Source organism: Haliotis rufescens, unplaced genomic scaffold (assembly GCF_023055435.1).
Source record: "Haliotis rufescens isolate VD_foot unplaced genomic scaffold, xgHalRufe1.0.p SCAF_53, whole genome shotgun sequence".
Taxonomy (NCBI): Eukaryota; Metazoa; Mollusca; class Gastropoda; order Lepetellida; family Haliotidae; genus Haliotis; species Haliotis rufescens.
This window is the reverse complement of record NW_025964257.1, coordinates 982,627-1,005,875: the sequence shown is the minus strand read 5'-3', so window position 1 is coordinate 1,005,875 and position 23,249 is coordinate 982,627. Positions and strand designations below refer to the sequence as shown.

Below are 23,249 nucleotides of genomic sequence, written 5' to 3'. Positions count from 1 at the left end.
AGTCTCACTTTCCCCACTATACACCTCGCCCCGTCTCACTTTCCCCACTGTAACACCTCGCCCAGTCTCACTTTCCCCACTGTAACACCTCGCCCTGTCTCACTTTCCCCACTGTAACACCTCGCCCAGTCTTACTTTCCCCACTATACACCTCGCCCAGTCTCACTTTCCCCACTGTAACTCCTCGCTAAGTCTCACTTTTCCCCACCTATAATTCGTTGTCGCTAACATTCCCCACTATAACACCTCGCCCAGTCTCACTTTTCTCACTATACCACATCCACACGTCTCATTTTCCCCTCTAAAACACCTCGCCCAGTCTCACTTTCCCCACTATACACCTCGCACAGTCTCACTTTCCCCACTATACACCTCGCCCAGTCTCACTGTCCCTACTGTAACACCTCGCCCAGTCTCACTGTCCCTACTGTAACACCTCGCCCAGTCTCACTTTCCCCACTATACACCTCGCCCAGTCTCACTTTCCCTACTGTAACAACTCGACCAGTCTCACTGTCCCTACTGTAACACCTCGCCCAGTCTCACTTTCCCCACTATACACCTCGCCCAGTCTCACTTTCCCTACTGTAACACCTCGCCCAGTCTCACTTTCCCCACTGTAACACCTCGCCCAGTCTCACTTTCTCCACTATACACCTCGCCCAGTCTCACTTTCCCGACTATAAACCTCGCCCAGTCTCACTTTTCCCACTATACACCTCGCCCAGTCTCACTTTCCGCACTGTAACACCTCGCCCAGTCTCACTGTACCTACTGTAACACCTCGCCCAGTCTCACTTTCCTCACTATAACATCACGCCCAGTCTCACTGTACCTACTGTAACACCTCGCCCAGTCTCACTGTCCCTACTGTAACACCTCGCCCAGTCTCACTTTCCCTACTGAAACACCTCGCCCAGTCTCACTTTCCCCACTATACACCTCGCCAAGTCTCATTTTCCCCACTGTAACACCTCGCCCAGTCTCACTTTCCCCACTATACACCTCGCCCAGTCTCACTTTCCCCACTGTAACACCTCGCCCAGTCTCACTTTCCCTACTGTAACACGTCGCCTAGTCTCACTTTCCCCACTATACACCTCGCCCAGTCTAACTTTCCCCACTATACACCTTGCCCAGTCTCACTTTCCCAACTGTAAAACCTCGCCCAGTCTCACTTTCCCAAAAGTAACACCTCGCCCAGTCTCACTTTCCCAAATATACACCTCGCCCAGTCTCACTTTCCCCACTATACACCTCGCCATGTCTCACTTTCCCCACTATACACTTCGCCCAGTCTCACTTTCCCCAATATAGCACGTCGCCACGTCTCACTTTCCCCGCTATAGCACGTCGCCTCGTCTCACTTTCCCGACTGTAACACCTCGCCCAGTCTCACTTTCCCCACAATGGCACGTCGCCACGTCTCACTTTTCCCACTATAGCACGTCGCCATGTCTCACTTTCCCCACTATAACACGTAGCCAAAGATCACTTTCCTCAAATGTAACTCGTTGTCACTCATTTTCCCCACTAAACACCTCGCCCAGTCTCACTTTCCTCACTATAACACATCGCCACGTCTCACTGTCCCTACTGTAACACCTCGCCCAGTCTCACTTTCCCTACTGTAACACCTCGCCCAGTCTCACTTTCCCCACTATACACCTCGCCAAGTCTCATTTTCCCCACTGTAACACCTCGCCCAGTCTCACTTTCCCAAAAGTAACACCTCACCCAGTCTCACTTTCCCCACTATACACCTCGCCCAGTCTCACTTTCCCCACTATACACCTCGCCATGTCTCACTTTCCCCACTATACACTTCGCCCAGTCTCACTTTCCCCAATATAGCACGTCGCCACGTCTCACTTTCCCCGCTATAGCACGTCGCCTCGTCTCACTTTCATGACTGTAACACCTCGCCCAGTCTCACTTTCCCAACAATGGCACGTCGCCACGTCTCACTTTTCCCACTGTAGCACGTCGCCATGTCTCACTTTCCCCAGTATAACACCTAGCCAAAGATCACTTTCCTCAAATGTAACTCGTTCTCACTCATTTTCCCCACTAAACACCTCGCCCAGTCTCACTTTCCTCACTATAACACGTCGCCACGTCTCACTGTCCCTACTGTAACACCTCGCCCAGTCTCACTTTCCCTACTGTAACACCTCGCCCAGTCTCACTTTCCCCACTATACACCTCGCCAAGTCTCATTTTCCCCACTGTAACACCTTGCCCAGTCTCACTTTCCCCACTGTAACACCTCGCCCAGTCTCACTTTACCCACTGTAACACGTCGCCCAGTCTCACTTTCCCCACTATACACCTCGCCCAGTCTAACTTTCCCCACTATACACCTCGCCCAGTCTCACTTTCCTCACTATAACACATCGCCACGTCTCACTGTCCCTACTGTAACACCTCGCCCAGTCTCACTTTCCCAACTGTAAAACCTCGCCCAGTCTCACTTTCCCAAAAGTAACACCTCGCCCAGTCTCACTTTCCCCACTATACACCTCGCCCAGTCTCACTTTCCCCACTATACACCTCGCCATGTCTCACTTTCCCCACTATACACTTCGCCCAGTCTCACTTTCCTCACTATAACACGTCGCCACGTCTCACTGTCCCTACTGTAACAACTCGACCAGTCTCACTGTCCCTACTGTAACACCTCGCCCAGTCTCACTTTCCCCACTATACACCTCGCCCAGTCTCACTTTCCCCACTGTAACACCTCGCCTAGTCTCACTTTCATCACTGTAACACCTCGCCCAGTCTCACTTTCCCTACTGTAACACCTCGCCCAGTCGCACTTTCCCTACTGTAACACCTCGCCCAGTCTCACTTTCCCCACTTTGGCACTACGCCCAGTCTCACTTTCCCCACTATACACCTCGCCCCGTCTCACTTTCCCAACTGTAACACCTCGCCCAGTCTCACTTTCCCCACTGTAACACCTCGCCCTGTCTCACTTTCCCCACTGTAACACCTCGCCCAGTCTCACTTTCCCCACTATACACCTCGCCCAGTCTCACTTTCCCCACTGTAACTCCTCGCTAAGTCTCACTTTTCCCCACCTATAATTCGTTGTCGCTAACATTCCCCACTATAACACCTCGCCCAGTCTCACTTTTCTCATTATACCACATCCACACGTCTCATTTTCCCCTCTAAAACACCTCGCCCAGTCTCACTTTCCCCACTATACACCTCGCACAGTCTCACTTTCCCCACTATACACCTCGCCCAGTCTCACTGTCCCTACTGTAACACCTCGCCCAGTCTCACTTTCCCCACTATACACCTCGCCCAGTCTCACTTTCCCTACTGTAACACCTCGCCCAGTCTCACTTTCCCCACTGTAACACCTCGCCCAGTCTCACTTTCTCCACTATACACCTCGCCCAGTCTCACTTTCCCCACTATAAACCTCGCCCAGTCTCACTTTCCCCACTATACACCTCGCCCAGTCTCACTTTCCGCACTGTAACACCTCGCCCAGTCTCACTGTACCTACTGTAACACCTCGCCCAGTCTCACTTTCCTCACTATAACATCACGCCCAGTCTCACTGTACCTACTGTAACACCTCGCCCAGTCTCACTGTCCCTACTGTAACACCTCGCCCAGTCTCACTTTCCCTACTGAAACACCTCGCCCAGTCTCACTTTCCCCACTATACACCTCGCCAAGTCTCATTTTCCCCACTGTAACACCTCGCCCAGTCTCACTTTCCCCACTATACACCTCGCCCAGTCTCACTTTCCCCACTGTAACACCTCGCCCAGTCTCACTATCCCCACTGTAACACCTCGCCCAGTCTCACTTTCCCTACTGTAACACGTCGCCTAGTCTCACTTTCCCCACTATACACCTCGCCCAGTCTAACTTTCCCCACTATACACCTCGCCCAGTCTCACTTTCCCATCTGTAAAACCTCGCCCAGTCTCACTTTCCCAAAAGTAACACCTCGCCCAGTCTTACTTTCCCCACTATACACCTCGCCCAGTCTCACTTTCCCCACTATACACCTCGCCATGTCTCACTTTCCCCACTATACACTTCGCCCAGTCTCACTTTCCCCAATATAGCACGTCGCCACGTCTCACTTTCCCCGCTATAGCACGTCGCCTCGTCTCACTTTCCCGACTGTAACACCTCGCCCAGTCTCACTTTCCCCACAATGGCACGTCGCAACGTCTCACTTTTCCCACTATAGCACGTCGCCATGTCTCACTTTCCCCACTATAACACCTAGCCAAAGATCACTTTCCTCAAATGTAACTCGTTGTCACTCATTTTCCCCACTAAACACCTCGCCCAGTCTCACTTTCCTCACTATAACACGTCGCCACGTCTCACTGTCCCTACTGTAACACCTCGCCCAGTCTCACTTTCCCTACTGTAACACCTCGCCCAGTCTCACTTTCCCCACTATACACCTCGCCAAGCCTCATTTTCCCAACTGTAACACCTCGCCCAGTCTCACTTTCCCAAAAGTAACACCTCGCCCAGTCTCACTTTCCCCACTATACACCTCGCCCAGTCTCACTTTCCCCACTATACACCTCGCCATGTCTCACTTTGCCCACTATACACTTCGCCCAGTCTCACTTTCCCCAATATAGCACGTCGCCACGTCTCACTTTCCCCGCTATAGCACGTCGCCTCGTCTCACTTTCCCGACTGTAACACCTCGCCCAGTCTCACTTTCCCCACAATGGCACGTCGCCACGTCTCACTTTTCCCACTATAGCACGTCGCCATGTCTCACTTTCCCCACTATAACACCTCGCCCAGTCTCACTTTCCTCACTATAACACGTCGCCACGTCTCACTGTCCCTACTGTAACACCTCGCCCAGTCTCACTTTCCCTACTGTAACACCTCGCCCAGTCTCACTTTCCCCACTATACACCTCGCCAAGTCTCATTTTCCCCACTGTAACACCTTGCCCAGTCTCACTTTTCCCACTGTAACACCTCGCCCAGTCTCACTTTCCCCACTGTAACACCTCGCCCAGTCTCACTTTCCCCACTATACACCTCGCCCAGTCTAACTTTCCCCACTATACACCTCGCCCAGTCTCACTTTCCCAACTGTAAAACCTCGCCCAGTCTCACTTTCCCAAAAGTAACACCTCGCCCAGTCTCACTTTCCCCACTATACACCTCGCCCAGTCTCACTTTCCCCACTATACACCTCGCCATGTCTCACTTTCCCCACTATACACTTCGCCAAGTCTCACTTTCCTCACTATAACACGTCGCCACGTCTCACTGTCCCTACTGTAACAACTCGACCAGTCTCACTGTCCCTACTGTAACACCTCGCCCAGTCTCACTTTCCCCACTATACACCTCGCCCAGTCTCACTTTCCCCACTGTAACACCTCGCCTAGTCTCACTTTCCCCACTGTAACACCTCGCCCAGTCTCACTTCCCCCACTATACACCTCGCCCAGTCTCACTTTCCCCACTATAAACCTCGCCCAGTCTCACTTTCCCCACTATACACCTCGCCCAGTCTCACTTTCCGCACTGTAACACCTCGCCCAGTCTCACTTTCCCTACTGTAACACCTCGCCCAGTCTCACTGTCCCTACTGTAACACCTCGCCCAGTCTCACTGTCCCCACTGTAACACCTCGCCTAGTCTCACTTTCCCCACTGTAACACCTCGCCCAGTCTCACTTCCCCCACTATACACCTCGCCCAGTCTCACTTTCCCCACTATAAACCTCGCCCAGTCTCACTTTCCCCACTATACACCTCGCCCAGTCTCACTTTCCGCACTGTAACACCTCGCCCAGTCTCACTGTCCCTACTGTCACACCTCGCCCAGTCTCACTTTCCCTACTGTAACACCTCGCCCAGTCTCACTTTCCCCACTGTAACATCACGCCCATTCTCACTGTCCCTACTGTAACACCTCGCCCAGTCTCACTTTCCCTACTGTAACACCTCGCCCAGTCTCACTTTCCCCACTATACACCTCGCCAAGTCTCACTTTCCCCACTGTAACACCTCGCCCAGTCTCACTTTCCCCACTGTAACACCTCGCCAAGTCTCACTTTCCCCACTGTAACACGTCGCCGAGTCTCACTTTCCCCACTATACACCTCGCCCAGTCTAACTTTCCCCACTATACACCTCGCCCAGTCTCACTTTCCCAACTGTAAAACCTCGCCCAGTCTCACTTTCCCAAAAGTAACACCTCGCCCAGTCTCACTTTCCCCACTATACACCTCGCCCAGTCTCACTTTCCCCACTATACACCTCGCAATGTCTCACTTTCCCCACTATACACCTCGCCCAGTCTCACTTTCCCCACTATACACCTCGCAATGTCTCACTTTCCCCACTATACATTTCGCCCAGTCTCACTTTCCCCACTATAGCACGTCGCCTCGTCTCACTTTCCCGACTGTAACACCTCGCAATGTCTCACTTTCCCCACTATACACCTCGCAATGTCTCACTTTCCCCACTATACACCTCGCCCAGTCTCACTTTCCCCACTATACACCTCGCCCAGTCTCACTTTCCCCACTATACACCTCGCAATGTCTCACTTTCCCCACTATACACCTCGCCCAGTCTCACTTTCCCCACTATACACCTCGCAATGTCTCACTTTCCCCACTATACATTTCGCCCAGTCTCACTTTCCCCACAATAGCACGTCGCCACGTCTCACTTTTCCCACTATAGCACATCGTCATGTCTCACTTTCCCCACCATAACAGCTAGCCCAAGATCACTTTCCTCAAATGTAACTCGTTGTCACTCATTTTCCCCACTATACACCTCGCCCAGTCTCACTTTCCTCACTATAACACGTCACCACGTCTCACTTTCACCACTATAACACCTAGCCCAAGATCACTTTCCCCACTGAAGCACGTGTTCCTTTAGACAACAGCAGTGTGTTCCTTTAGACAACAGCAGTGTGTTCCTTTAGACAACAACAGTGTATTCCTTTAAACAACAACAGTACTAGTGTATGACTTTAGACAACAGCAGTGTATTCCTTTAGACAACAGCAGTGTGTTCCTTTAGACAACAGCAGTGTGTTCCTTTAGACAACAACAGTGTATTCCTTTAAACAACAACAGTACTAGTGTATGACTTTAGAGAACAGCTGTGTGTTCCTTTAGACAATAGCAGTGTGTTCCTTTAAACAACAACAGTACTAGTGTATGACTTTAGAGAACAGCATTGTGTTCCTTTAGACAACAGCAGTGTGTTCCTTTAAACAACAACAGTACTAGTGTATGACTTTAGAGAACAGCTGTGTGTTCCTTTAGACAACAGCAGTGTGTTCCTTTAAACAACAACAGTACTAGTGTCTGACTTTAGAGAACAGCTGTGTGTTCCTTTAGACAACAGCTGTGTATGACTTTAGACAACATCAGTGTGTTCCTTGAGACAACAGCAGTGTGTTACTTTAGACAACAACAGTACTAATGTATGACTTTAGAGAACAGCAGTGTGTTCCTTTAAACAACAACAGTACTAGTGTATGACTTTAGAGAACAGCTGTGTGTTCCTTTATACAACAGCTGTGTATGACTTTAGACAACAACAGTGTGCTCCTTTAGACAACAGCAGTGTGTTCCTTTAGACAACAGCAGTGTGTTCCTTTAGACAACAGCAGTGTGTTCCTTTAGACAACAGCAGTGTGTTCCTTTAGACAACAGCAGTGTGTTCCTTGAGACAACAGCAGGGGGCTCCTTGAGACAACAGCAGTGTATTCCTTTAGACAACAACAGTGTGTTCCTTTAGACAACAGCAGTGTGTTCCTTGAGACAACAGCAGTGTGTTCCTTGAGACAACAGCAGTGTGTTCCTTTAGACAACAACAGTACATGTGTATGACTTTAGAGAACAGCTGTGTGTTCCTTTAAACAACAACAGTACTAGTGTATGACTTTAGAGAACAGCTGTGTGTTCCTTTATACAACAGCTGTGTATGACTTTAGACAACAACAGTGTGTTCCTTTAGACAACAGCTGTGTATGACTTTAGACAACATCAGTGTGTTCCTTGAGACAACAGCAGTGTGTTCCTTTAGACAACAACAGTACTAATGTATGACTTTAGAGAACAGCAGTGTGTTCCTTTAAACAACAACAGTACTAGTGTATGACTTTAGAGAACAGCTGTGTGTTCCTTTAGACAACAGCTGTGTATGACTTTAGACAACAACAGTGTGTTCCTTTAGACAACAGCAGTGTGTTCCTTGAGACAACAGCAGTGTGTTCCTTGAGACAACAGCAGTGTGTTCCTTTAGACAACAACAGTACTAATGTATGACTTTAGAGAACAGCTGTGTGTTCCTTTAAACAACAACAGTACTAGTGTATGACTTTAGAGAACAGCTGTGTGTTCCTTTATACAACAGCTGTGTATGACTTTAGACAACAACAGTGTGTTCCTTTAGACAACAGCAGTGTGTTCCTTTAGACAACAGCAGTGTGTTCCTTTAGACAACAGCAGTGTGTTCCTTTAGACAACAGCAGGGGGTTCCTTGAGACAACAGCAGTGTATTCCTTTAGACAACAACAGTGTGTTCCTTTAGACAACAGCAGTGTGTTCCTTGAGACAACAGCAGTGTGTTCCTTGAGACAACAGCAGTGTGTTCCTTTAGACAACAGCAGTGTCTCCTGTTAGACAACAACAGTACTAATGTATGACTTTAAACAACAGCAGTGTGTTCCTTTGCACTTCCAAAGTGTATGCCTTGAGGCAACCAGCGGCGTTTGGTCCTGCATTAGAGATTATGCGACTGTCTCGCACACAATGACTAGCGTGTGATATATAAGTATCTTGGGAATATGTTGAAATTACACACACTTGGAAATCCGTCCGACACATAATTGTCTTTGAAATCTATTTCATCGATCTATTTTATTTTATTGGAACACGTATTAGTGGCCAAGCGACGTACTTCTAACGCCCCGAATCTGCATAGTGACTGTCACGTTGTGCGAGAGATGATTTATTTAAACTTGTTGCTGTGTTAGTCAATACCGGTATTGTGACGGATAGAACCAGAAATATACACCAGGAAGTTATTTCAGTTGTACACTATTATTACCCGTGCCAGTTTGTGAGTTTGGAATCTATTTCATTGACTAGCTCTATGTTATTGGGACTCGTTTTAGTGGCCTAGCGACGTACTTCTAAAACCCTGAATCTGCATATTGACTGCCACGTTGCGCGAAGGATGATTCATTTAAGCTGTGTTAGTCAATACCGGAATTTTTGACGAAAAGAACCGTCATGTATACTTTACAGCTGGCAAGTACACAACACATGACGTGGTGTACAAAGTTCTTGTGTCCACGAGGCCACGCCCCGGTGCTTCATCGCCACTGGGAGGAAACGCACGACTCAGATTCTATTCACAGAAAGCTATTTAATCTAAAACTGTACACAGAAGATAACAAATATCGAAACACTGAAATACACTGATAGCACGGCCTTCATAAAGGTGCATGTGTTAACATTTAAAAGCTTCATGTTTATGTGGCTGGAGTGCAGTGTTACACAAGAAAACACACAAACGAGCAAACAAAACAGTATTACTCTTTCCCCCATGTTTGAGGAAAATTATTTGAAATTTGCATAATATGTTTACCCAAGCCATTACAGAATGCTTCAATGCATAATGCTTTTCCTGTTGTTGCTGACGTTGTTGCCTGGAACACATATCATCCTTCAAACTCATGTGATTTTCCTCTTCCTGGATGGCGCTCATGTCAATAGTTTCACTTATGTCTGGCTCAGTCACAGTCTCGTTGTATTACTGCTTGGCACTGTCACAGTTTAGTTGTATTACTGCCTGACAATGTCACAGTCTAGTTGTATTACTGCCTGACAATGTCACAGTCTAGTTGTATTACTGCCTGACACTGTCACAGTCTAGTTGTACATCTTCCTGACACTGTCACAGTCTAGTTGTAACACTGCCTGACACAGTCACAGTCTAGATCTACTACTACCTGACACTGTCACAGTCTAGATCTACTACTGCCTGACAACGTCACAGTCTAGATCTACTACTGCCTGACAACGTCACAGACTAGTTGTATTACTGCTTGCCACTGTCATTGTCTAGTTGTATTACTGCCTGACACTGTCACAGTCTAGTTGTATTACTGCCTGCCGCTATCACAGTCTAGTTGTATGACTGCCTCACACTGTCACAGTCCAGTTGTATTACTGCCTGGCACTGTCACAGTCTAGTTGAAATACTGCCTGACACTGTCACAGTCTACTTGTACAACTGCTTGACACTCTCACTGTCCAGTTGTAACAATGCCTGACACTGTCACAGTCTAGTTGTAACAATGCCTGACACTATCACAGTCCAGTTGTAACACTGCCTGAAACTGTCACAGTCCAGTTGTATTAATGCCTGACACTGTCACAGTCTAGTTGTATTACTGCCTGACACCGTCACAGTCTAGTTGTAACACTGCCTGACACTATCACAGTCCAGTTGTATTACTGCCTGACACTGTCACAGTCTAGTTGTGTTACTGTCTGACACTGTCACAGTCTAGTTGTATTACTGCCTGACACTGTCACAGTCCAGTTGTAACACTGCCTGCCACTGTCACAGTCCAGTTGTGTTACTGCCTGACACTGTCACAGACTAGTTGTACTACTGCCTGACACTGTCACAGTCCAGTTGTGCTACTGCCTGACACTGTCACAGTCCAGTTGTTCTACTGCCTGAAACTGTCACAGTCCAGTTGTGCTATTGCCTGACACTGTCACAGTCCAGTTGTACTACTGCCTGACACTGTCACAGTCCAGTTGTGCTACTGCCTGACACTGTCACAGTCCAGTTGTGCTACTGCCTGACACTGTCACAGTCCAGTTGTACTACTGCCTGACACTGTCACAGTCCAGTTGTGCTACTGCCTGACACTGTCACAGTCCAGTTGTACTACTGCCTGACACTGTCACAGTAAAGTTGTAACACTGCATGACACTGTCACAGTCCAGTTGTAACACTGCCTGAAACTGTCACAGTCCAGTTGTAACACTGCCTGACACTGTCACAGTCCAGTTGTAACACTGCCTGACACTGTCACAGTCCAGTTGTAACACTGCCTGACACTGTCACAGTCCAGTTGTTCTACTGCCTGACACTGTCACAGTCCAGTTGTACTACTGCCTGACACTGTCACAGTCCAGTTGTAACACTGCCTGACACTGTTACAGTCCAGTTGTAACACTGCCTGACACTGTCACAGTCCAGTTGTCACACTGCCTGACACTGTCACAGTCCAGTTGTAACACTGACTGACACTGTCACAGTCCAGTTGTAACACTGCCTGACACTGTCACAGTCCAGTTGTATTACTGCCTGACACTGTCACAGTCCAGTTATAACACTGCCTGACACTGTCACAGTCCAGTTGTAACACTGACTGACACTGTCACAGTCCAGTTATAACACTGCCTGACACTGTCACAGTCCAGTTGTAACACTGACTGACACTGTCACAGTCCAGCTGTAACACTGCCTGACACTGTCACAGTCCAGTTGTTACACTGCCTGACACTGTCACAGTCCAGTTGTAACACTGCCTGAAACTGTCACAGTCCAGTTGTAACACTGCCTGACACTGTCACAGTCCAGTTGTAACACTGCCTGACACTGTCACAGTCCAGTTGTAGCTCTGCATGACACTGTCACAGTCCAGTTGTTCTCCTGCCTGACACTGTCACAGTCCAGCTGTAACACTGCCTGACACTGTCACGGTCCAGTTGTAGCTCTGCATGACACTGTCACAGTCCAGTTGTTCTCCTGCCTGACACTGTCACAGTCCAGCTGTAACACTGCCTCACACTGTCACAGTCCAGTTGTAACACTGCCTCACACTGTCACAGTCCAGTTGTAACACTGCCTGACACTGTCACAGCCCAGTTGTAACACTGCCTGACACTGTCACAGTCCAGTTGTACTACTGCCACACACAGTCAGGTCTCATTAGCCAGATATCAGACTGTCTACTTGAGCTTGCGTCGCGTAGCACCTGTAGAACCAGTTTTTGCCTGGCCGTCGGGTGGCGCTCGTGTTACTTAGCGAGGTGTGCTAGCGGTGTGGAGGAGCTTGCTTCTGCTGTCCTACCCAGAGTGTGAGGAGCTTATAAACAGTTACTTTGAGTAGGGGAAGGCTCCTATGTGCCGTGTGCCGGGAGCCACAAGGAAGTGCCAGTAAGCGTGAACCCCGGGGAGAGTTAAGTTACATAGACTGGCGGCAAGTCTCCCTCGCCAGATCCTTTATTACGAGGCTGTAGAAATACGGGGCGCCCCTCACTCACATCTGTCTCCAGAACTCTCACGCCGGCTTCTTGAGATAATTAAAATATTTTTTCAATGTTCTGCACTTTTTAATATAAAAATGTATTTAGTGTTTGTCAGAAAAGTTAGTTACATAGTTTACTTAATCAATTCTGATTTATTTACGGTAGACGAATTTATATGACCATAGTGTTATTGCCAAACCCTTCAGTCAATTCTAATTGATCCAGACTGCACAATATCAGGGGAAATCATCATTACATCTCTGTAGTGTTTTGGTACCGTTAACAAAGGCGAAAATATTGCATTAGTGTGTCGCATCATGTATGACGAACAATACACAATAAATTACTAAAAATACAACATCTGGCCGATTCAAATAACGGGGATTGCTGATTGTAACAACCTGTAAATACCTCCCATGGTAGGTGAGACGCCGTTTATGCTCCTGATTAGAATCGGTCGTCAGCAACCCATGCATTTCGTAAAAGGCGATTAACAGGATCGGGTTGTCAGGCTCGCTGACTTAGTTGATGTATGTCATCTTATTCCAATTGCGTAGATAGATGCTCATGATGTTAATCACTGGATTGTCTGGTGCAGGTTCGATTATTTACAGACGCCGTCATATAGCTAGAATACTGCTGAGTGCGGCGTTAAACAACAAACAAATCATCATTTATCACCATGCATTTGGTGAAGTCTACCGTAAGGACGAGCGCAGGATTCTCTGGAATGCTGAGAACACCGCAATCTATGTGTACAAAGCTTTGGAATTCCCTTTGCCGCCAACATTTGAGAGAATTACCCTATCGCATCAGCATTGCAATTGCACATTCATCCAATGGGCTTTTGACGTTCAATGTGTGTTGTGTAGTACAGTGGAATATCTGCTTCGGACTTCATTGCGTCATTGTTTTGACATCCAGGTGAAATGAACGTTTTACCTATTGTGGGGCCGAAAGTTAGTCTGATTGTTACAGAGGCCTGTGTTAGGAATATTATAGAAGTATTATTATGAATCATAGTATATTCGGCACCATTGATATCGCCTTGTATTACAAATGCTGATTAGTTAAAGTCCTGTCCCGACAGATTCCACTGTGCACGGTAATATTTGTAAATGTAATAGGTGTGAAGAAAATATGTCCATATTAGCGATAGGGTAGCTCAGTGTCTCAATCAACGCCGAAACTGTCGAGTTCGATTCCTTACATCGGGGTAATGTTTCGTTTGAAGCCCATTCCTGCAGCCCCCCGACGCCGTGATGTAGCCGTTGAAGCGTATAACACCATACACAGGCATTAAGTGCACACAAAGAACTCAAACTTTGGGGTACATGATAACAAAGACATTTATTCATAACAGAATAATAAACACATAAAATATATCCATTGTAATAAAAAGGTGTGTTAGGTATACCTGCTTCAAATAGCTTCACCAGCAAATATTAACACACTCGGGATACTGTGACACTCAATCAACCGAGTCACCGAGTCCGACCACCCAGTCCACGTAAGTCGCCGCTTACGACAAGCACAGGTTACTTGAGGCAACGCCTACTTCTTTAGGACTCCCCATAGGGTCACATCAACATTTAAGGCCATTAATACATTTATATTTGTTATTCAACGCCGCACTCAGCAATATTCCAGCTAATGACCACGGGTCTGTAAATAATCGAGTCTACACCAGACAATCCAGTGATTGACATCGTGAGCATCGATCACGCAAATGGTATACGATGATATGCATCCCGTTAGTCGTCTTTTACTACAAGCATGGGTTGCTGAAGACCAGTACATGTACTAACCCTCGCGTTCTTGGGGTCGTGATTACATAATTAAGAGAGTATTAGATATAAACACAGAGCAAGTAGTACAAATGACACAATTATTCAAATGAACAGTTCACTCATTCACGTTGCCCTAGCGACTGTCACTTCCGTCTATTACACATACGTATGGAAGTTCCTGCAGACGACACTGAACTGAACTTTATATACATTTGATGGCTAATGGTTGTGTTAGACTATATGTACAAACATATATCTACAAAATTGAAAATATGGAAAAGAGTAAACTAAGTGAAGAGCCTTTGACTTTAAGTGAAGTGATTCATGTATTAAGGTTGTTCTGTAAACGTCAGATCTGAGAATAAGTTTGTCGGCCTTTGACACAGTGCATGGGTTGCGTCTGTCTGGACTGCTTGAGTACTCAGATCAATGATGCCCAGTTTGTCACTGGGTGCGTGAGTAGATCTCTTGTCCCCAACAGTGATAGCCTTTTGTGTAAGTTCTATTCTTTGAATGACATTGTTATAAACTTGTCACAGCTGCTGCTGCTTAATAAACCGTAAGGTGCAATATATAGTTCTTTGTATTGTATTTATATTCAGGTTGGTATTTCTGCTATCCAAAGTGTGCAGTGAGGCCTTCTTATTCTTTATAGTAATTTTGGATACAAAAGTGCTAAGTTTATGAACACACAAATGTCATTTTAGAAAGTGGTCATATGTAACAAATGTTATATTTTGAATGACACTTTCTTAGTAAAGTTCATAGCTTTCGGCCATGGGAGCTGTGCCAATTTACACTTGTCAGAACGGTACACAAAGTACGTTATCTAGACTACCAGTTGTCGTACTTCCATTTTTGCGTAAGCCTCGGTGGCTGAGTGGGTAATTAGATAGGGACTCAACCAAACAAAGTGCGAGAATTTGTACTTTACTGAGAAAGTGTTGTCCCAAATATGACACTTGTTACATATGACCACTTTCTGAAATAACATTTTTGTTTTAATGTGTTGTTTAGTTTCGGTTGTTTTGCTTGTACATTCCAGGAAGTGGGCAGTGTTCCCATATTTATAATGTATTGATTACAATCTAGTAGTAAATAGGGTTCATACACGACTTTTATATTTAATTTAGTCCCATGAATTGCACACTACATGTTCTTAATTTGCTGCAATTTCGCGTATTTGTTCATTGGAATATTTAGCTCTCTTTCACTTATCCAGCCTTGTAACAAGTGGATAATTTGTCAATTGCTTTACGCTAATTTCTATTAAACAAGTTTTCTATGGCCTTCCACTAAGCACAAACATCAAATATTCAATATTCAAACAACATATCTTCTTAATGTCACTCACTCATTCACTCCAGTATCAACCTTTCACTCACTCTTATATCAACCCGGTCCTCATTTTTTGTAATAGATATACTCTTATGTACTCATAACGCTTTCTCTTAAATAAGCGCATATCCAATCTGTCATGAATCTGAAACAAAATAACGTACTAAAAGTTACATACATCACAACTGGACAAAATTGTAACTACATACGTGTATGAACAATTGGTTCAAAATCCATTTACAGCGTTGTTAGATGTGAGAAGAAATATACTACAAATAGGCCTATACATGCATGTATGTAGGAGAATTGCTCACAACTATGCGAGATGTTTATTTGTGCTTCTCAAAACTGTTAACGTGGCAAGCATTAAATATTTAAGTTAAATTTCGAGATAACGATATGTTATATCGTGTCTAATTACACATATGCGGGTAAATTTATATGTATTTGTATAGGCGGTCGCGACCACAGACAAGGTTCGACATATCGGTACATTCGACAAAACACGGTTCGAGTATACATGTTGAAAATGCAAAAGTAGTATATTTACACAAAATGGTTTCAACGAAGTGACAGTCATTTAAGGATTACATGACTTCGACCTACATGACTTCGACCTGCATGACCTCGGCATTTTCTCTCCTCTTTAATATGCTGACAAATCCTTTCATTTATTATTGGTATACTGATATCCACGAGCATCACACTCACTCACTCACTCACCCACTCAAGAATTACATACCTGTGTGCCTTGTTTCGAAATGCTTTCTGGCATGGTAGAAAATGAAATCTTCCACCACTTTGAGGAAATAGTCGTTCCTGAAAAATATATGAATCGAGTGACAGCAATTTTTGTGATGGCTGAAGCCTCATGTTTCTGTCACCCGTACAACCATTAGGACAGAACTATGTATTACAACTTACAGTCATCAGTCACATACCTTGGACGTCCAAATTGTAGTACAACATCGGGTAGTATCAGATTTCTTTTTGTGATGTCATAAAGTCTGAAAATGCAAATTAAATAAATCACTACATCATTTCTGTATATTTGTTGGTAGTGTATAGCGTAAACCTATCGGTCAGTTGTGGAAACAAAGCTTATTCGTTCTTAATACGCGTTTGATTCTTACATAGTGATGACAAACAAACAGAAGCTTCTTGATGGAAAATTAAATATGTTCCTTAAGTTTATTTTATCCTATACTTACCTTGGACCTCTTGTCCTCGTCACCAAATGTGTCTCCATGGACTGCATCAGTATGGCATATCCCTGAAAGCAGTCATTCTATCATTAAGTCATGTCATGTACTCTCAGTATAAATTTACGTCTAAAAGTTTGGATCGAAAATATCTTCATATATGGGCATATCCGCTTTAGACAGAGGCCGGTTAGACAAATGTCACTGTAGTATGAACATACCGTTTATCTGTAAGCAAATTTAATATGTAACTCAGTATTTCTGTGTTGAGATGGTTATCAGTATTTCCAAACACTGGCAAATTAATAGGCGTTTTCAACATTCGTGAAGTCACATTAGAGTAATATTTACAACAGCATTGAGGTGGGACATGGCTCTGCTCCTCTCCAGCTTCTTTCGTTGAAAATAAAGCACATGTCTCCTGAACTCTTCAGGTACTTCTTCTGTATCATTTGTTGGGTACCGGTACAGCCTGGGTACATCTTCATCAATTATCTTTTCCAACTAAAGGAACAAAACATTCCTAGTTATACCGTTTATCAAGTGTACACAGAAACATATTTATATAGTTACAAATCCAATGGAATAAAAACGTCATCAAAAATACGTTTTCATATTGTTATTCGTGACACATTTACTACAGTCTAGAGATTGGAAATTAACACTATCTATCTATCTATCTATCTATCTATCTATCTATCTATCTATCCATCCATCCATCCATCCATCCATCCATCCATCCATCCATCCATCCATCCATCCATCCATCCATCCATCCATCTATCTATCTATCTATCTATCATCCATCTATCTATATTGAAACTCACAAGTTGTTATGCCAATATAATATTTACAACTGAAACTGTAGGTCAATATATATGAATGTTCATACCACATTTCGGAATTCTGATCGTTCCACAGTCCTCAGCTCCTCGAGATCATCAGCAAGTATGTTCACTTGTTGGTCACCATATTCCTTCATGTCTACTGCAGGAACCGCTATTTGTATTAAACAAACATATTCATACTTTGAGTTTATACCATGGGCATCTTTTTCTCTGTGTGTGTTTGTCTGTGTGTGCATGTGTGTGCGTGTGTGCGTGCATGTGTGTCTTAATTCTTATACAATAATAATAATTTTCCCATTTATACACAACATTAGAGACATTACTCACTGAATTTATCACATGATCAACGACACACGTTTCCTCGTGTAAATGCAAGTGCTACTGTCTTAACAACTTGCTTCATCTACTTAAAATAGTCTGTCAGTGTTTTCTGTTTCTAACATTTTGAAGGCACATTTCTCAAAGTCCCCTGCTCGCTTGACGTCTAGGGCTTGTGGTTCTTCAGCATCAATATTGTCGAGGTGTAATTCAATTTGCTGTTTCTTATAATAAAGCTTGAAATTCTTTATGATCCCGGCATCTAGTGGCTGAATGTGCAATGTGGTTTTTGGTGGCAAAAAGTGACATTCACATTAGTTATGTCGACAGTAGCATGGGATTGGGCGTTGTCCAACAGCAATACCACGTGGCGTTGCTCCAATCGCATTTGCCGATCCAAGATCAGTAGCCAGGCTTTGAATATTAATGAAGTCATCCATGCTTTCTTGTTTACATAACAGTCGATCATGGTGAGTCGACCATGTTCTATATACCTGTTCGTATTTTAAACTGGCTTCATGCACATTTATCTGGCTTCAATTTGTAAACTACATTTGTATAGCTTTGTACATACAGGTTTGAATAGCGTTTCCTGTTAATTGTTAAGTTAATCTCTGCAGCCAGTGCGTGTCAAAACACGGGGTTGTGTACTCGCGGTCAGATGACCACGGAGTACGCTGACCACTGTGTCGGATTAACGAGTCTGATTAATGAGTGATTTCGGCAATTCGTTGCAAATTAGGTGTGTCGGAGTCGGAGTGCGAGAATGTCGGATTAACGGGACTAAATAGCACTGAATCAATCGGTTCCTATCATTTGTGTCGGATAAAGCCGAGTGTCGGATTAACGAGTGTCGGATTAACGAGACTTGACTGTATGAGGTTGGTTTCTAAACAAATACTCACGCATGGCTTTTCTTGTCACTGTCGTCTTTTCGACACATTTTGTGCTGCAATAATATGTAGTAAATTAATAATTATCTCTAGTATTCCCTCTTTCGCAACAGTAAATGCAATTAGTAATTATTCTTTCTCCAATATATTTTAATTGCTGTATGATAACTGCCTGCAAACTTATGTGACTAGTCGATGTGTATCAAGCGACACAAGTATAGAAATTTATTATTTACAAACTTATGATATCGTCTTAATCGTATCATGTTTCAAGCAAAGATTTATTATCATTATTAAAATCTTTTCATAAATTATTGTCAAAAGTATCATACCTTTTAAGCTGCACCTCAGGATTCGGTTTCTAAATGAAATACAAACAATTCTATGGTCATTCACAAACCAATTTTTGACAAATGTATACTATTTATCAACTTAAGATACGAACTGTACAATACTTTCGTAAGTCTTCATGTGATGGAGCAAGAACAGAACATTCAGATATTTCATGAATCAGATTTTACTTTCTGTACCTGTGTTTGGATTTTCATTGCCGCATGTTCAGGTCTTCGTATTCGTTTCAATGGCAGAGGTTGGTCAGCACACCACGAATCCGAAAATCTCTTCTGATTCAGAAACATATAGAAATGTATTTGTGTCCCGAGTGTAGTAACAGAATTTCAGGAGCGAATAAATTTTATATGAAATTTTGAAACAGTGTACCATTATTACTAGTTATTATGTTTAATGAATTATAGTACGAATTAAATTACGTCAATTCTCTATTACCTTATGAAACCAGAATGTGCACGTGAATACAACATGTATAAAGGGTCGAATCACTTCCATGCAAACTTATGGAGATAAATTCACTGAATAAAAGTCGGCAAGCACAGACCCGTTTTTCCGAAAAGCATGGGTTGTTGAAGACCCTTTTCTGACCCGGATCTTCACGGGTGTATTTTAGGTATGAATCATAACAGTTTGTTGTCATGGGTACTTAATGCATTATGTGCATAACACATGCATGTGTACTAGTTGGTTGGTTGGTTTGTTGTTTAACGCCGCATTCAGCAATATTCCAGCTATATGACGGCTGTCTGTAAATAATCGAGTCTGGACCACTGGACCAGACAATCCAGTGATTAATATCATGAGCATCGATCCACGCAATTGGGATAGATGACATGCATCAACCAAGTCAGGGAGCTTGACCCCCCCAATCCCGTTAGTCGCCTTTTACGACAAGCATAGTCGCCTTTTACGGCAAGCATGGGTTGCTGAAGACCTATTCTACCCGGATCTTCACGGGTCGCATGTATACTAAATGTATTTTCAGTACTACATGAAATGGAATCGACCATCTAGATGTATCAGTGAAACCTCATTATGTTTTACCACTGGAACTTGCTCCCGCAGTCCGTATTTGCTTGGTATTTCCTTTGTTGTATTCTGAAATGGAACGATGTTCCAAGTAGCACATATTTTATAAGTAGAATAGAATTGCATGTGAATTACTTATTGAATATTCGAAATACGGGGATATATTTGTGACACATACCTTTGGTTAGCTTACGAACAATAAACAGTAGCGTATATGCCCATTACTGTCACAATTATTCACAGTGCACAAATAAAGTACCTTTGGTTCCACATCCTTCACTGCATTCAAAATTTCTTTGGCTATGAAAGAACGGTAACTGCTCGGGTCACACTGCAAAATATGTCATGTTTTTATTTTAAAAATAATAATTGATACATATCGTCTGTAATATAACTGCTATACATTAGAACTTCAATACACCAAAAAAACGGTCGCACCTTCTTGTCCTTGCTGCATTCGTTCCACGCATACTGAAACACGAAATCATATTCAATGTGACCATTAAATCACTCACTATTCCAGGTATTCTTTCATTTACATAAATTTAAAAAAAATATTTTCTTCATAGTAACCGTGAATAAGTCAAAGTGTAATCAGTGGCGAGAAAATATTTAATCGTTATTATTCAGTTTTGAACAACTCTTTCTAAGACCTTGCTGTACTCACTATGCATATGCAAACACCACAGCTTGTAGCATCCGTCTGTGTGGTGTACTCATGACTGACCTCTACGTTGAAGTTTGATAGGTCAATTGCATCATCTGGTACTTTCTGAAGTCTGTATTCCATGTACTCCCTTTGAAGAAAAGTGCAAATGCAATGAGTTTGGACCGACAGGCAACGCAGCAGTTCATAGTAATAACGTAAGCAGCCATGTACTTGTAAGGCTATAAAACTACTTCATTTATTCATATAGATGTGGCGATATAGGGCATTTACTTATTCAGCAACCCTACCTTGTTGTGTTGACCACTTCTTCGTCTAATCTCCGGTTCAAGGGGTCATAGAAGCGCATTCGTTTGGCTTGTACATCCAACACCTGCGTCAGAAATAAGGAGTGACAGTAACTGTTGTACGTCTATATGTGACCTTCACATAAAGGTAAACTGAAAATCAAAGACGACGCAAGGGGTAAGCATGTCTCCCCAAATGGAAGCAGCTGCCATTCACACAATTTGCACAAAAAGGTATGTATTTTTTGCCAACCGACGTGGGCCTGTACACAAATCTGAGGATCAAGTGACGACCCGAAATTCAGTCACACGATTGAAATCCAACACACGCCCACACACTTCGACGTGAGTCACACAATTACACACATACGATAGGCACCGTTCATGTGTGGTCAATTTCTGTCTCAAATACCTAGGAAATACAACTTACCAGCAATGTCCAATGGCTTCCATGTCTGTGAATCGGTATGAACACTTTCTCTGCTTCCGAGAGTTTTTCCTGAAATACAACGAACATGGTCCTTTACATTCGGAACAATACTCAAATACCTACAATCTACAGTACAGGACTAAGGTTGTGCTGTCTCACGGCATTGTGTACTTAATCTCAGCCTACAAACGGTATCTCATGTCGTCCCTTGAACATCTCTGGTATCATATGTATTAACAGGCAATCGGTTGTTCACATATATTATTGAGGACATTAAATTTTGTTTTCTTTATTAGTATAGCGAGTCTTTCACAGTAGCCTATGTTGTTGTGTTGTGGCAATTTTCAGTTAGCCATAAAATATTTAATTGATTAAAATATCACTGGTAAATTATATCTTTGTTCATCTCATGTACATAGTTCGTTTCCATGTCATTATGTTCAAACATCAACCATCAAAAGAACTGCATCTATCTTCTATTAAAACGTTTCTTATGACATTCACTGCCCATATATATCTGACAACTGAAGACAGTATAACAACATGCATCCATCTTGAAAACATACCTTTTGTTTCATACCGTACCTCATATTATATTGTTAATCTAGAAGTAGTTCCAACAGTAGCATGTACATGATTAAAACGTCGCCATATACCTAGACTATTGTTTATTGTGGCATTACAACAACAAACAACATAATATCCCGTCTTAAGGTTTCATATATGTGCAACGATTAGACTTGATATGTATCCAGTTACCTGTTGCTACATTAAGGGAATGTTTGTCTTCATCAATTTTATTCAATTCATTCAATTCATTTCCTCAATATGTCGGCGTCTTTCGGCGGTTCACAAACTCTTCCAGTGCATCTTAACTCACTTATGATACTGTCAATTTCAGAAAACGCTTTTTCTTGAAGATTTAATTTTCCTTTCTCAATAATGACAAGCCTTGCAAGGCTAGGCGATTCTTATTCACCAACCGACAGTGAATGATATCTTCTCCTCAACGTCATCTTCGAAATATGCTTCTCTTTACCCATTCCCACTTTATGACAAATAGAGAATACTAAACGAGCTCCTTTGTAATACTTATTGTATGAAACGAGTGAATAGTTCTGGTATCTCACGATCGAAAGGGAGTCCGATATAAGAAACTATTGACGAGTTTCATAAAAATGTTATTAAACAGGAGCGAGCTTAGTAATTTATTTATTACTTGCCGTTTATAACTTTTCTAAATATGTTACTGACCCACTTTTACAAATATGGAAATGTCATAGAACAAACCAGATGATGTCATACTTGGGTTTTGACTATTTGTTAGGATAGGGATAGGTGACGTCATGTTCAATAGTGACGTCATCTGGTTTGTTCTATGGCGTTTCCATATTTGTAAAAGCGGGTCAGTGACATTCGTGTTGATTGCAGTAAATGTTTCAAAACCGATATCGTTGATTCTTTTTATTTGATAACAAATTCCATCCTTTTTAGCTATTATAACGGTAACGCTATTTTTCAGGGCATTATCATTTGCAGAAACCCTCGGTCTTAATGGAAGACCTCCGGCTTCTCAGGATGCTGCATCAAAAAGATTACAACACGTCACAATACCCTCTGACGTAATATGTAGAATATTGTTACAAGATCCAACCACGAAACAATGTCATGTGACGTCAGCATAGCATCAGGGTTGAGAGGGTCATTGTGTGTGCATACCCTCTCAGTGATCTATCGTCACTACACGCAATGTCGTTG

At 43.6% G+C, this 23,249-nt stretch overlaps 1 protein-coding gene and 2 long non-coding RNA genes across 3 annotated transcripts; all 3 read right to left on the bottom strand.

Moving 5' to 3' along the window:
- Positions 1-15,366: 15,366 nt before the first annotated feature.
- Positions 15,367-19,084, bottom strand: LOC125374154. The gene is made up of 8 exons (XM_048384983.1): positions 19,060-19,084; positions 18,740-18,783; positions 17,561-17,667; positions 17,020-17,172; positions 16,678-16,739; positions 16,408-16,473; positions 16,209-16,285; positions 15,367-15,611 (listed from the first exon to the last, which is right to left on the bottom strand). Exons 2-8 carry the CDS (start codon positions 18,741-18,743, stop codon positions 15,604-15,606), a joined length of 477 nt encoding a protein of 158 aa, XP_048240940.1. The 5' UTR covers positions 18,744-18,783; positions 19,060-19,084; the 3' UTR covers positions 15,367-15,603.
- Positions 19,085-19,299: 215 nt separating this feature from the next.
- On the bottom strand, positions 19,300-20,425 carry LOC125374155. Its single transcript, XR_007218530.1, has 3 exons — positions 20,367-20,425; positions 20,123-20,176; positions 19,300-19,350 (listed from the first exon to the last, which is right to left on the bottom strand). It is a non-coding gene; the product is annotated as an uncharacterized LOC125374155 (long non-coding RNA).
- Positions 20,426-20,877: 452 nt separating this feature from the next.
- LOC125374156 lies at positions 20,878-21,527 on the bottom strand. The gene is made up of 3 exons (XR_007218531.1): positions 21,492-21,527; positions 21,065-21,147; positions 20,878-20,904 (listed from the first exon to the last, which is right to left on the bottom strand). It is a non-coding gene; the product is annotated as an uncharacterized LOC125374156 (long non-coding RNA).
- Between the last annotated feature and the right edge of the window lie 1,722 nt (positions 21,528-23,249).

Bases quoted from the DNA above. Each gene is read 5' to 3' on its own strand.
- LOC125374154 (XM_048384983.1), bottom strand. The intron at 17,173-17,560 runs GTATGAACATTC...TTGTTCCTTTAG, and splicing joins GATCAGAATTCCGAAATGTG to TTGGAAAAGATAATTGATGA. The intron at 16,286-16,407 runs GTATGTGACTGA...TATATTTTTCAG, and splicing joins CTACAATTTGGACGTCCAAG to GAACGACTATTTCCTCAAAG.